Raw genomic sequence first — 14327 nt, forward strand, 5'->3', positions numbered from 1 at the left:
TTTTGCTACTATTCTTGGACGCTTTATCACATCGCTTCTACAATACAGTGACACAGTGTTTAAAATGTAGTACAAATATTAATTAAGACTAACAACTCAAGTACTCCAATGAACATGGCCAATTTTACGCTTTGATAAAACACGTTGCTTCATTTTTACGAAGAATTTACTTCATTTAAATTTGGCACGAACCATTTAATTTTCGGGAAAAGAGGAGGGAGGCTGGGGTTTTGTTAAGGTACAGATTGAAAAAAGTCTTGCTCTGATTTGTTAAAGAGCTATATCTATAAATCATTGTCGCCGAGTTTTCAAAAATAATCCTGTGGTTAAAAAAAAAAAAAAGATTATCATGGTTGGAGATAAAATGTGAGCCTCCCCTCCAGTAAAATGATATGTCTCTTACAATCAAGACTTGTATTAAACTGTCTCTGGCAAATAATCCCAAGAAACAAAGTAAAGGGGTCGAGCATGTGCAGTTGTTAAACTTTTGATATACATGTCCAGCCAGTTTACACGGTGATAATATATAAAACAGCCTAGTGCGTCGCCAGATAACAGATGCGCCTAGTGACGATGGTTTAGACTGTGCATTACCTTATGCCAGACATTTTTCTCTATGATGAAACTACAAGATCAAGTTTGCACTTAAGGTAAGGAAAAATATGATAAATATCAGAACAATGAACTTGAATCAATTAATAGAAAATCAGTAAAACTCAAATTTAATTTCAACACCAATTATGTTAGGGACCGACCATTAGTTTTTTTTATTGGGTGCGGAAGGGGACGGGATTCTTAAGAGAGAAAACACAAAAAACACTTTCTGAACCAAAAGAGCTTGAAAAGTATAGTCTTTCTCTGAATTTAAGAGGACAATAACTAATTAAGTATATTCATCAAATGCGTTGAATAATTGTCTTGATATTCAAGAATTTAAAAAATATCCTGACTGGAAAAAATAGTGCAGTCGTCTTGTGCCTAAAATTAAATGGTCGATCCCTTATCGTGTAGCTTTTCGGTCTGCACTGTTTCTAGACTGTCAATCGTATACATGTGTGTGCACGCTCGCTGTTTTTAATAAGAAAACATAAAAGGCTACACATGCATACGTATGTACGTATGTATGTATCTGTGTGTGTGTGTGTGTTGTAGTACACACAGTTTACACAAAACTATACGCTATTCCTGTAATTTTACTAAACGTTTTGTCCGTTATGTGTAATTCTGTTTTATCTTCAAAGAAATTGCATGTATAGCATTTCGTTAGTGTATGTTGCACTTAGTTTATGATATCATTTGTCGGGATCAATTTGACAAAACTATAAGAACAATACAATGTTTGAATCATTTTTTTATTTAGTTGTTTGGAAACAGAAAGTCGGACACCAACTTTGCAACAGAAGTAATATCCATTGATCCGTGTCGTATTCTGGTTTATGTGCACACTTTGGTCATTACACCGTGCACTTTCGCCCTGCTTTTGATAGAAGCACGGCAAAAATATTCACTCTAATTAATTCTAACTGACAGGAGTCTCATGACCACTTCATTGGAATTACAAATATGTGACAAAAATATTTAATCGACTGCCTTTAGAACAATTAATTTTTCTTGCTTAGGTTTCAAAACACAATGACGTCCAAACACTTAGCATTCATATGTGCTTTGACCCCTTAAACATGTAGTTGTTAAGACGAGATTACTCACTCGTAACATCAGTGACCACTATGGCTTGAATAGATGGCCACTCTGGCATGACGATACATGGCGTTATGTTCATATGTACATGTACAGGGCTTGTTTTAAATACCTTTGAAAAGCTCGGAACTTTCTCATTTATTATTAAAGTTTCAGACACAAAGAACATTATTGGTTATTTTTGTCAAAGGGTTGTTAAATGTTTGTGCATACTATCCTTAACTTCAGCCATAAGAAACGTTAACAACAACAAAATAAGTATGCACAACATTCTTTCAGCTTGTTTGAAGCACAAAACTGTCAATTAGCAATAACTGAAAGCATCACGAAAATCCTACATGAATGCATCTACATAATAGACGTGTGTCAAAACCGATCATGTAAATAACCAGTCCATTTTAGGATCATCTTGTTTATTTCGTTTTAAAAAATGCACTTATTTATACTAATCTTTATTCAAATTATCCACTAGTCAATTTTCCAGATAAAGAGTATAGCTGCGTAAATATTGACCATATTTTGTGAAAACGCTTTCGAAATTGAAAAACGAAAGTAATACACTCTGTTAAAACGAATCAGCGATACGTCTTTTATTTCATACTTGATCATGTTTTCGGTATTGTACATAATTCAATGGACAGTACTCATTCCAGAAGAAGGTTTCACCATTATTGTAAGTTTTATGACGCTATCACAGTACAATTAAACCAGTTCAGTTACGCTAAGATTTTAGAATGGGGGTGAGAGTAAGGCAGCCGTGGAAGCAAGTCTGATGCAAAAATATGTCCGGCCCCAAAATAGGTGGGAAAAATACGCTTGTTACCAAGAAAGACCCAAGGAAAACAATATGGGAGTAACATTCTATACTCAGGTTAGCTTTCTCTATATGGTTTGTGTATTTCATTAAAAAGTTACAAACATTGCGTAAAAGTCATGAGCCGATTGGCGTATCAATTGAGCAGTCGTATACATGTATCTAGTTCGCACTGGCATTGAAATATAATACTAAAGGTTGTATTGACATGTACTTTGTCGGAAGAAAGACAAATAATCTGAAGAAAAACAATTATGTTCAGCAATGGCCTTACAGAGCTCGCGTCCCATTGTGTGTCCCAACAACGGAGATTGATTGGTTGAAGAAAGACACACCTCCTCAGGCCACCAAGCAGAACGGAAAATCACAAAAGGGCTATGTATCTATTTGCGGGTGTTATTCCATACTTATTTTTAGTCACTAAACAAGTTGCAAAGTTTCATTTCTTCAGGGAATTGTTCCCAGTTAAACGCTTGTGCATTTTAAGGATAAAGAACTATGACAAGATTTCAAACAAATGTTAAGACCGCTTCTATTCTATAGGAGGAGAACTGTTACAACGTTTCGCTGGAATATTTTTTTAGTCGTTAAATAAACTTGACTTTATCATTTTATGTGGAAAGAAGGAATTAAATACATGGGACTTTTAATTGATAAATAGCATAGTTTATTGGACGTTTTCGAAAAGTTGTTTCTAGGAAATAACGTGTGTGAAATAGGAAGTTTAATACGAAGAACTCGGATCTTTTATATTCGTTCGTAGAACAAGTAGCATTTTTAATTATTTTTTTAAAAATTAACAAACAGTTTGTGAAGACCTTGGCACAATACAGAATGTCTTACCTAACAGGAGGAAAGTTTTTCGTGTTCTGTATGCTTCTGGAAGCGGCTTTCATTGTCATCTTCGCCAGGCTTGCAGATTATGACGCAACCGCCAGACCCATAGCTCCAGATGTATCCAAGGTAGACCATATATATCCATGTAAGTTGACAATGTATTCTGATTCTTAATAGAAAAAGACTATTTCTTTATTTTGCTTCCTTATTTTCTATTAGGCCTACCTTTAATAAAACTGAGTACAATTTCTGCGCAAACTTTGCAGTAGTAAATGAGATATTTCAAACCATTGTACAAGATTTTTGTCGCTGCATGTGTTTGGTGCATTTTATAAAGTAAGTGTCTTCTTTACGCAAGTGTCTCTTTTACGCAAGAAGAGTGCAAAGGCCAGACTTTCTAAATTTATGCATTTATTTTTGTCTAATTCTCCATTATTCCCTTAAATCTCCAGCTTTAATAGATTTGTTTTAAAGTCATTTTTCTCTTTGAAATAGGTCTCATCTTCATAATTTGTAGAATCGCTAAACCCTTTTGAACAATTTCTTAAGTACGATGTCAGGGTAATAATTATTTTACTTACGTAAATTATGGCATTTCCTAAAATATTCAACAAGTGTGAAACGCTGTATACGTCCATTTGCGTTTGATATTATAATTTATTCATAAGAAGGTGTGGTATACTGTTTGGTCTCGTTAATTACAGCATAGTTTCTTCTTTACCTAATTTGGAGCCTGAAGCAATAAAAAGAACCCAGCACGGCAAAACAGGCAATATTGTGACAGACTTTATAAATATAGATAAGACAAAGTTTTCAACACGGAAGAGCCAGAAAAGACATCTCACATGCGCTTAATTTCATTATGTTTTACTTTGGATTCGTTGACGAGTTGCAATTAATAGAATTACCCTGATAAATTATTCTGCCTGTGTATATATATATATATATATATATATATATATATATATATATATATATATATATATATATATATATATATATATATATATATTATTTCTGGTGCATTTTAACTAATACGTCTTCACAGAACGTTGTGTCGTTTCTCACGGCATAATCCCTATGTCTGATATTTAAGCAAGTCAGGATGATAAATCAAGTTGATAAGATTTTAATCATCGTAACTACCTGCGTAAAATGCGCAATCTCAAAAATGACACGCCGAAATCCTAAACATGCCTTCGTAGAATGTGCCGGTAGATAATCATCTACGCTGCTTATTCAAACTCGTACACAGCAAAAGCTACGGATCCCGACATCTGCCAGGACATTTTGTGATGAAAGCTGTTCGGCTGCGCGGTTGGCAGTTGAGTTCACGCTATACACGGTAAAATGGGGTATTCGATATTTTTGTTCTCTTATGAACAGTGCCTGCATAGGTAAATCTTGTGTACATGTATTTAGATATGATACCTGTCGTTCTGATACCAGGGGTTCCAGTTAGATTTTAGTCAGGTGTGTATGTGTATGTAAATGTAACGATAAATATTTCCTTGTATGAAAATAATTTTAGATAGGGACGCTTGTTGATGACAAGCATTATTTATATTTACACACAGGGTAAACAATTTTGCAATATGTATAGAAATGGGTGGTGTCATATATATAATTTAAAATTCGACATAAATCTACAGTATAAGAGTTGTTACACTGCCTAACAAGCATTACATCAGACTTTAAGACTAAGTCTTTAAAACTACAAATTATTTAGGATGTACAGGAAATTACTCAGATTCCAAAGAATACTATTATGTTCACAATGTATATATAAATCATTTTTGTCATGGCAGAGAGATTATGTACCGGTCAGATTATTTTTGTTGTGTGTGTGTGTGTGTGCGTGTGTGATTGGATTTTTAATGTAGCTTTAACAATTTTCCAGTCATAACGCTACGATATCTGCAGTGTGACAGTTTAAAGTCATGCCCAGCATTGGGGCATCATGTCGCAGGCATGTGGCATGATGTTCCACCCAGTCATATTACCCTGACCAGTCCTAACACTAACCTCTTAATGCTGAGCGCTAAGTGATGTAACTGCTTGCATGGGCGCCCGCAGCATAGGTCAGTGGGTCACGTGACCCCCTGGATATCATACTGCATATATATATATATATATATATATATATATATATATATATATATATATATATATATATATATATATATTCGGACAAGTTTAATCATGCAAATGAAGCTGAAAATATGTCACCAGATTCTGTTGAAACGCTTAGTAAATAGTAGCTTTAGTTTCAGACTGCTTACTATACTAACTATGCAACTAACTCTCCCGGCCGTGACTGACTAAGCCCCACCTCCTGCAAGAAATCCTGCTGGCGCCCATGGCTGCTTGTACCATTTTTTTTAAAAAATGGTTGGTATGACTCGGCCTGAGTTCGAACCCGTGACCTCCAGCAACCGAGGTGAACGTTGTAACCATTTAATGTATAGGCTTCAAATGTGAATGTCTAAGAAAGTTTACAGTAAAAGAATGATAAAGGATATATAAGTATGCATATTATTTCTCGAAAGCAGTATAAAATGGCCATGACATCTCTCATCCACTCGTCAGTTCTTCCTTACCGCTACGTGTCAATACATGTATTCGCTATGAAACAACTGATTTTGCATATAATTATATATCTAGAGAAAGACCCCCAAAAATGCCGCAGACTCTTCCATTTTCTATTATTATAAATCAAATTTACTCCGGCACAAATCATCGAATGCATACTCTCAAATACTATGGAAAACAGCTGTGTCAGAAGGCAAGGAAAAAAAACCAACAAAGCATCAATCAGAACATGTATGTTCACAAAATTAAGGTCTTAAATTCTGATATATTTTGAGCAAACAAATTGTGCAATTACTGTCAATTTAATTTAAATGAAGGAAGAAATTTTATTTAAAAGAAGTTGTCCAATTTTAACTTACAGAGGAATTCTGAAATTGGAAAAATGAAAACAAAAAAAAAATTGGGATGAGTTAGTTTAAAAGAAAGTTTGAACATAAAAATGCAAAAATGTGAAATATAGTATAGTAGAAAGTATGTAGTGCTGGTGTTCCACAGGGTGCAAGTTTTGGTCCAAGTGCTCTTGAGAAACCAAAACTAAATTTGCTATGTCTTTCTTAATTATAGGAATTTTTCAATGCAGTAAACACTTAATTGTAACACAAGATGAGGCCTGTCTGAAAATATGTTTAAAATTTAAACATATTGATAAAATAAATTTTAATGGCAATTTAAATAAACATTTAAATTTTAAAAACTAAATTTTATTGAAAAAATAAATTTTCAAAAATGTTTTAAACTCAGTTTCACAAATTTTAGACAGCAAAGTTGACTAATGAATGGTATTTAAAACAAATGGTAGTTTGGGTCTATACAACTGAAAACATTTTTCCCACGGATAATGAAGCAACATAGCTCATAGTGATTTTGGCAGCAAACCGCAATATGCCTGCATATAGGTGTACTCACTAAAGAAAGAATGACAGGTGTTATGTTCCACATTTATTGTGTCAGGTACTTAGGCAGTTGTTTGTATAACTAATAGCGCACTCAGGTTTAAAGTTCTGATGTGACCATTACTGTGTTTTATAGCAAAAGGGCATTCCAATTCAATGTCGATAACTACAAAAGGTGACAATGGGATAGGAAAATAGTTTATAGGGAGGCTCTACCTTACTGAAAAATTGTGATAATCTCTCTCATTTAGACCTAAGCCATGTCTTTGAAGTGCTATATATCAGTGTGGTGATATGAACTAATCTTGTTCACTTATGGCAGTACACTGCACATGCCCTTATGAAACCTTGCTATCACTACCGGACTACTAGAGAGCTTCCAAGCTGATCCAGCTCTAACACTTTGTTCCAGATACAAGGTTTCACCTGAAAAGATACAATATGTTTTACTTAATTCTAGAAAACAGTAAGATTTAGGTCAATGATTAAAATGATTTAGTAGAGAACTTGAGTAGGTTCTAGTATAACGCTTTCATCGCTGTCCTCTCACTAAATACCTTATAACTATGTTTATAAACAATTTCTGAAGGCTATACAAGCAGATATGTGTTACTCAGGAAGTGACCCCATCATAAACACATAAATTAACTACTTGGACCCCTCATAAATGGTTTGAATGGCCAAAACAAAATAGAATGTTGTCTTCGTGTATTTTAAATAAAGGTCTCATTTTGACTTAAAAGATATTTTCTCTGACAAAATGTGACAAATATCCAACATTAGAGCTTGTATACGGTGTAGGAATATATACATGCTGATATCATTTTTAAAAAATATGTGTATTTTAGGGGGATTTTTTATATTTTTAATTTATTTAAAATTTTAAAATAAAAATTAAGTTTTTATTTTTTATTTCATTCTTACATTTCCAAAGTCAATATACATAACATTTAAATTTCATTTGTCTATCATTAATAATAAAGATTTTATACCAATTTAAACTTTACTCCAATACTGCACTGACAGGACATAGAACACAATTAATTTTACTATATGTTCTCTACAGCTGTTTCTCAATACTGACCTTTCCACTGTGTGACAATCAATACAAATCATATGTTAATTTAAAATACCTTCAAAGATAACTTCACGGTGAAGTTCTTGTCAAAGGTTGACCTGCATTTTTTTGAGAGGCTGGACTGTCAAAAGAGCAGCATATAGACAGAACACAGATTTCACTTCCGGATAATCACCAAGGCCTTATTACTCACTGTGCACTGTCGCCGAAACACACATGGAAAACTACACCCTGAGTACATATTCTCAAGAACAAACAATTACCTTTAAATCCCTACAAAAAATGCATAAATATAACTCTTATATCACCACCAAAACGAGAGAAGAAAAAATGTTCTAAAAATAGACTAGAACTACATTCGTGGGTACTGAACTGTGACCCGATTCCTGATGATATCAGTACTGTTATGGCGGAATGTCACGTGATACGTATATGACAGTGTCCATTAGAATCATAATGGAAAAGTCAGTTGTATAGTATGGCACGGTATTTATTAAAATCGCTAAATTTCCAAGACAAATGCAATCTGTTTGAAGTGCTATGTCTAAGTTTACAGTCGATCATCCACATTCATTGTGGCAATTAGGCCTTGTACGTTACCACAGTGAAATCGTTGTTTATGCAATTGTCATTACTTAATTTGCAGTTATACTAATCCGCCACGAAAAGTTGTATCCACTATCCCGTTCGCTAGGTGGCGCGAGCGTACGGAAGGAAAATTGGTGATCCTTGGCTACCACAAGATGTTGTTTCAGATCTTTATGTCGTTTGTGATTCTATTTCAAGAAAATTTTGTCCTTAAGACATATAAGAAGAAACAAGTTTGTGCCTGGAATGATTGCCGCATATATTTTGTAACACATTCCTGACCGGTGTTTATAATAGGCTGTGTCCGCACATTTTCACATTTATTTATTCTCGTTCAAGGTAAATATTAGTTGTACGTTGCAATTTTTGCGCTGTATGATGGATATGTTTCGGTTTTACGAGACAAGTGTAGTAAGCAAATCTGAGAGACACATATTAAAGTTTTTGTTCTGCCAACCTTGGGAATTCCCGGTCTGCTTAATCTGTTTATTTTTGTTTAATCTATCACATAAAATAACGGTTCTCGTATTAGGGAGATTCATTATTAGAAGGTATTTGTTTCAAATTACGTTTTCCAGTTTCCTAAATGTGAAAGCTGTATTTTATTTGGTGACTCTAAAGTACAACGAAACATGACCCCAACAACGGTATCAGTAATGAGACGTCGATTTTAATCGGATTGCATATTATTAAAGACTTTATTTCGGATCAGGGACACTTATTGGCCATTCTGGCAATACATTTGGCCGTAAAAATATATATGTATGAAAATTGCATGCATACATACAGGAAGTCAAAACCAAAGGGTTAAATATTGAAAAAGAATTCTAAATTTTTTTTTATATAAAAATATGTAAACTACCTATCGATTTTATTCTGCGACAACCACGCTTACGTCATTATTGTTTTGTGGTTCTAATTGTATGCTTTCTGTATGTATCTAAAGCCAAACGTCATGTATATTCTTTAAAGCAGTTACTTCTTTTTGCCTTTAGTTCTTGTTTGGTTTGTGTAATCATCCTTTGTAGCGTGGTATCCTTGGGGAAGGAATCGGTAGATTTCTAATACGCTTGAGCTGGTTTTACACCTATTTTGCACTGTTGTTTGCCAGATTTTATCTCATTCATGAAAACACGCGTTTTTATGATTCTTTACAACATCGATAGAAGTGGCCCCGAGTGGCCGAGTGGTCCAAAGCGCTCTTCGTTACGGATCACTGCCATCTCACCTCTGTCTGCGTGGGTTCGAGTCTAGGATTTTGGCCAATGTGAGTATGTGAGAAAGCTTGCCAGTAGTTTCTTGTGGGTCGGTGGTTCTTCCCGGGGTTTTCCCGGGTTCTTCCTCCACCATTAATACTGGCCGCCATGCATAGCGTATCATGTGCTGAAAAATGGCGTTAAACCCCACAACAGTAGCAACAACAACAACAACATCGATAGACTGTTTTGCCGTATGATTTTTTGCACACACACATTTACATTTAGCACCTTTCGTCAGAGTTAGATTAATCCGCGTATGATAAACGTTATAAACAGCTACTAATTAGGTACATACTTGTGTTTCATGAGAAACTTCTCAACAATACTACTTGTCTTTGTTAAACCGCTTCTTTGGGCAAACCCGTTCCGAAAACAGATGCAACAGCCTCTCGATCAATCATACTTGAGGTCGATATACATTCTGTATGACAAAGTTTTGTAATATTGACTTTATGGACATTTATCGAATATCTGTTAAAACATTTTAAATATATGAAGCTGTTTTGAAGGCGGAATAAATATCACCCTTTTAAAATATTGTTACAAGCCAGGGGTATTCGCTTGACCCAGCGGCGTCAAACCCTGGCGCTATTCCGCTAGAAGTCATAAATTTACCCCAAATTTCCAAAGACTTCCATGCATCTTCAGTTGTAAATTAGAAAGCACAACGTGTCCATTCTATACATAAATTTTACCCTAGTCAAGACCACAGATCTCACAACGTTCCAATTGTATATGAACCGCACATCTGCATGGTTTCTCTTTCTGTACCGTCAGCAGTTCACGCCGCAGAAACTATACAACTATCCCCTAACACAGGGAACTAATTCTGCAACACCATCTTAGGCTAGTCGAATCATGGTTTCGGTTTACATTTCGCCTGTAAAATTACATCACATTTGACACCTAGGCGACATGAACGGTATCTGCCGAGTCCCTTCTTGTTTATTCCATTGTGTAATTCGCCAGTCTTCTACCGTAAATTCTGTACCTGCAGTCGCATAACCAATGTAGACCGCTAGATTTTAATAGAGACTATGGAACGACAGGGACACTCATGCCGTTCTGACTTGAATTCACTAAAAGTAAACCAAACTCCGTGACGTTTGCTCGTAGTCATTGGCTAATTATTTCGGGCTAAGGAGTATTTCCACTGCACCCAGTTCCAATAATCAAACCAAGTAATCATACACATCTAAGAATTCCCTACAAAGGGGCGCTATAACAAAATGTGCATACTCCAGATTTATTACAATATATTAATTTATGTATTTAAAAAAAATTAAACACACCAATGCTTCCGTGCACACATTATTGCTATTATATTTCGTTATGTGATTGCGTCATTATCTTAATCCACTGTATATATTTACCTGTACAGTTTCTAACTGTATCTACTGTACCCTTATACTAATCTCATTAAAGCAGTTGTTCAGTATAATTCTATACAATGCGTTTACAATTTATGGCTTTGTTCAGTTCTATTTATATTATATCTATGGTTCAAGGACATGGCTAAATTACTTTACTATTCTGTGTTCCATGTGGTTTGTAAAATCGTAGAAAAGAGGAAATTTTACAAGTTTACAAGATAAAAATGTGAATGCTATCTTCTTGTCTGTGGAAAATCAGTCCTTGCACCCATAATGATCGTATAATCATCACGTCGATATAAACAGTCACCCATTCTAAACTTGCTTTCAAGCAAATACCCGTCTAGATAGTTCAAGAAAGCAAGACACAGAGAGTTCTAGATACTATTTTAATTAATTGTGTGTTTTAGTTAATGAATAATTGTTGTTGTTGTTGTTGTTATTATTAACTTAAAAAGGTATTGACGGGTATTTTATGAGAATCACACAAAACATTTATGATGATACCAGGATAAGTCTTAAACATCACGATGTTTTATCATGCTTTAAAGAATGCATCAAATGGCTTAGTGAAGACGAATGACTAACGTTGCTTTCAATCACAAAAGTGTTGCCACAGTCATAGAATACATAATTTCAAAACTGTAAGGATATCCGGTACTTTCTCACGTCTAATACTGATCGATGGCACCATGATAAAACTGATTGTGCTTAACAGAAGTGATGACAAAATTACTTGTAAATTTGTTTTGCGTACGAATAACGCACACACAAATGTATACATATGTTTTATTAGATTTATTTTTGTAAAATAAGTAGATACACTGCTAAGACCGTCAGTACTTTAACATTTGTAGCTCTATAGATACAAATGCATTTTGGCTAGTATCAGGTTTATACTGTGATGCTAATAATGATTTCTCAAACTTATAGTGGTCTTTTTGATTATTTTCTGGCTAAAATATGCGTGTTTCGTATGGTACTGGTTTTAAAATTAGGATAGGTAGGTAGGGATAGTTTTAAACAATTTCTTAAAAAAAATAGCATATATATGATAATGATTAGAATATATAGTGTACTGAGAGACAACACGCGTGAGAGAAGTGTTGATATAAAATTAATAGCGTCAGACACAGCTCATCGTTTGTTTCAAAACCTTACTGGCAACCCTTTTTTATTTTTATTAAAGTTTAATTGCGTTGTGCTGGTGTGGAGATATACGGTATATTTGATCTGGACCTTATCAGTCCGGTCGTCGTCGTAGTCATCGGACAAGGGACGCGCACGTGTAACGCATAAATATATTTATTTAAATATACAATACACTTCCGTTTTGAAATTCATCATATTTTTCTTTCCAGAAAATTATTTACCCTTCTCCCGCCCAATGACTAAATGGTCAGTATACATGCAATATTTAAGGCGGTATCTCGTTCTTCTCCGTATTTAAATAATTCATTATTGCGTCTATTACAGGCTTGGCAAACCTATGACAATAGTTCGTCAGGACTGCTGCGTTTTATTTAATAACAGCAAGCCTGTACCATTAATACAGACTGTTGTTTCGGTCCTGTTTTAATTTATTTTATATCCTAAGTATCCACAAGAATCGAAGTAAAGTTAACTATTCCAGAAAGACACCCATCTTCCTACTTCTTCCTAATCTCTTTTGAATTCATTAATTTATTCTACTAAGTGCTTATTCTCAGTTTACAATTAGTAACGTGAGACTGACTCATTGTAGCAATTATTTGCCAAGTCATTCATTTTTCGAAGCACTACCAGGATGGGTGGCAAATCCATTATTACCTTGCTGTCGGATGTTTTCCGAGCTGCTTACATTCAAGTCGCGTGATAGTATTGACACCTGAGATAATCACACGATTAAAATATGTAGACCATGCAAAAACATATTCATATATTTTGTGCCAACTTTATTTTCTACCCAGGAATTGACAATAAGTGTACATCATAAGTGTAAATTTATATGGCTTGACAAGACTCCAACTCTGGGCGCCCGTCTTTCAAAACAGCCATTTTGAATCTGTGTATCATGAGCTGTTAATGTAGAGCTACTAATTGAAATCTTTGTGTCACAAGCTTTTTGCTGTCACAGTAGATCTGTATTAGACTCCTGCAACTCAAGCTAACCGTCTGATGGTATCTTGAATGACCGTATCTCAGTATGATCGCTATTTCATCCAGCTTGCATTTCAAGCTGGCTTTTATAAAACAGGAACATGGCATTGTGACACCCATTATCTTAATCTGGTCACTGTTGCAGCGGATCTATTTTTAATTAGGTATTTCCAGCTGGCTGTTATTGTAGAGGAGCGAGGGATCATTAATCACCTTCTCTCAGTGAACGACCTCTGTTTAATCCCCGTATCTTGAGCCAGTTGCAAAGGAGCATGGTGAAAGGAACTTAAGAACCAGGATAAAGCCGCTTACACCATTGATGGACATGTACGAGAGGGCTGGTACCATGTCCTTTCGTAACACCTAGTTTATTTAAGTTCGACTTTCAACCAGATTGGTCGCATTTTCACTTGAACGGATGGTTGCATTTCTTTAATCTTGCGCAGTTGAATATTGTTTACCTAACTTAACGTGTCGTATTTCAAAGGTATTTATCTGAGTCTGACAGTATTATTTTGAAACACACACTCCAGGGAAACAATATTTAATTCTGTATTTATGCAACATATTTATACAGATGAGAGAGAGAGAGAGAGGGAGGGAGGGAGGGAGTATGTGTGTGTGTGTGTGTGTGTGTGTTTTGGATTTTTAACGTAGCTTTAGCGATTTTTCAGTCATATCGCTACGATGTCTGCAGTGCAGTTTATAGTGATGTCTAGCACTGGAGCATCATGCCGCAGACATGTAGCATGATGTTCCATCCACTCACATTATCCTGACACCAGGCCGACCAGTCCTAACCCTAAACACTAACCTCTTAATGCGGAGCGCCAAACGAGGGAGCTGTTAGTACCATTTTTATAAGTCTTTGGTATGACTCAACAGAGGATCGAACCAACGACCTCCCACATCCGAGGCAGACGCTCTAACCACTAGACCACCGGAGCGAGAGAGAGAGAGAGAGAGAGAGAGAGAACTCAGACAGTGAAGATCCAAGTATCCCGCAAAGCGAAGAAACGATGTAACCTTGATTAAAGACAATGACATATCTTATCA

General features: G+C 35.2%; 1 protein-coding gene across 3 annotated transcripts in view; it reads left to right on the forward strand.

The window, feature by feature from the left end:
* The first annotated feature begins 568 nt into the window (after positions 1–568).
* Positions 569–14327, forward strand: part of LOC149794287 (ammonium transporter Rh type A-like) — a 110948-nt gene continuing 97189 nt past the window's right edge. The window contains exons 1-2 of one of the 3 annotated variants that reach the window (XM_089968442.1): positions 569–650; positions 3320–3494. In XM_089968442.1, the coding sequence (XP_089824568.1) occupies positions 3347–3494 (148 nt within the window). In that variant the 5' untranslated portion in view covers positions 569–650; positions 3320–3346. Of the gene's footprint in view, positions 651–2915; positions 3495–14327 lie in introns of those variants that run through there. The other 2 variants (XM_089968443.1, XM_089968441.1) reach the window with 2 other exon arrangements.

This window comes from Sinohyriopsis cumingii, chromosome 8, assembly GCF_028554795.1.
Source record: "Sinohyriopsis cumingii isolate HCF-2022 chromosome 8, ASM2855479v2, whole genome shotgun sequence".
In the NCBI taxonomy this organism is placed as follows: Eukaryota; Metazoa; Mollusca; class Bivalvia; order Unionida; family Unionidae; genus Sinohyriopsis; species Sinohyriopsis cumingii.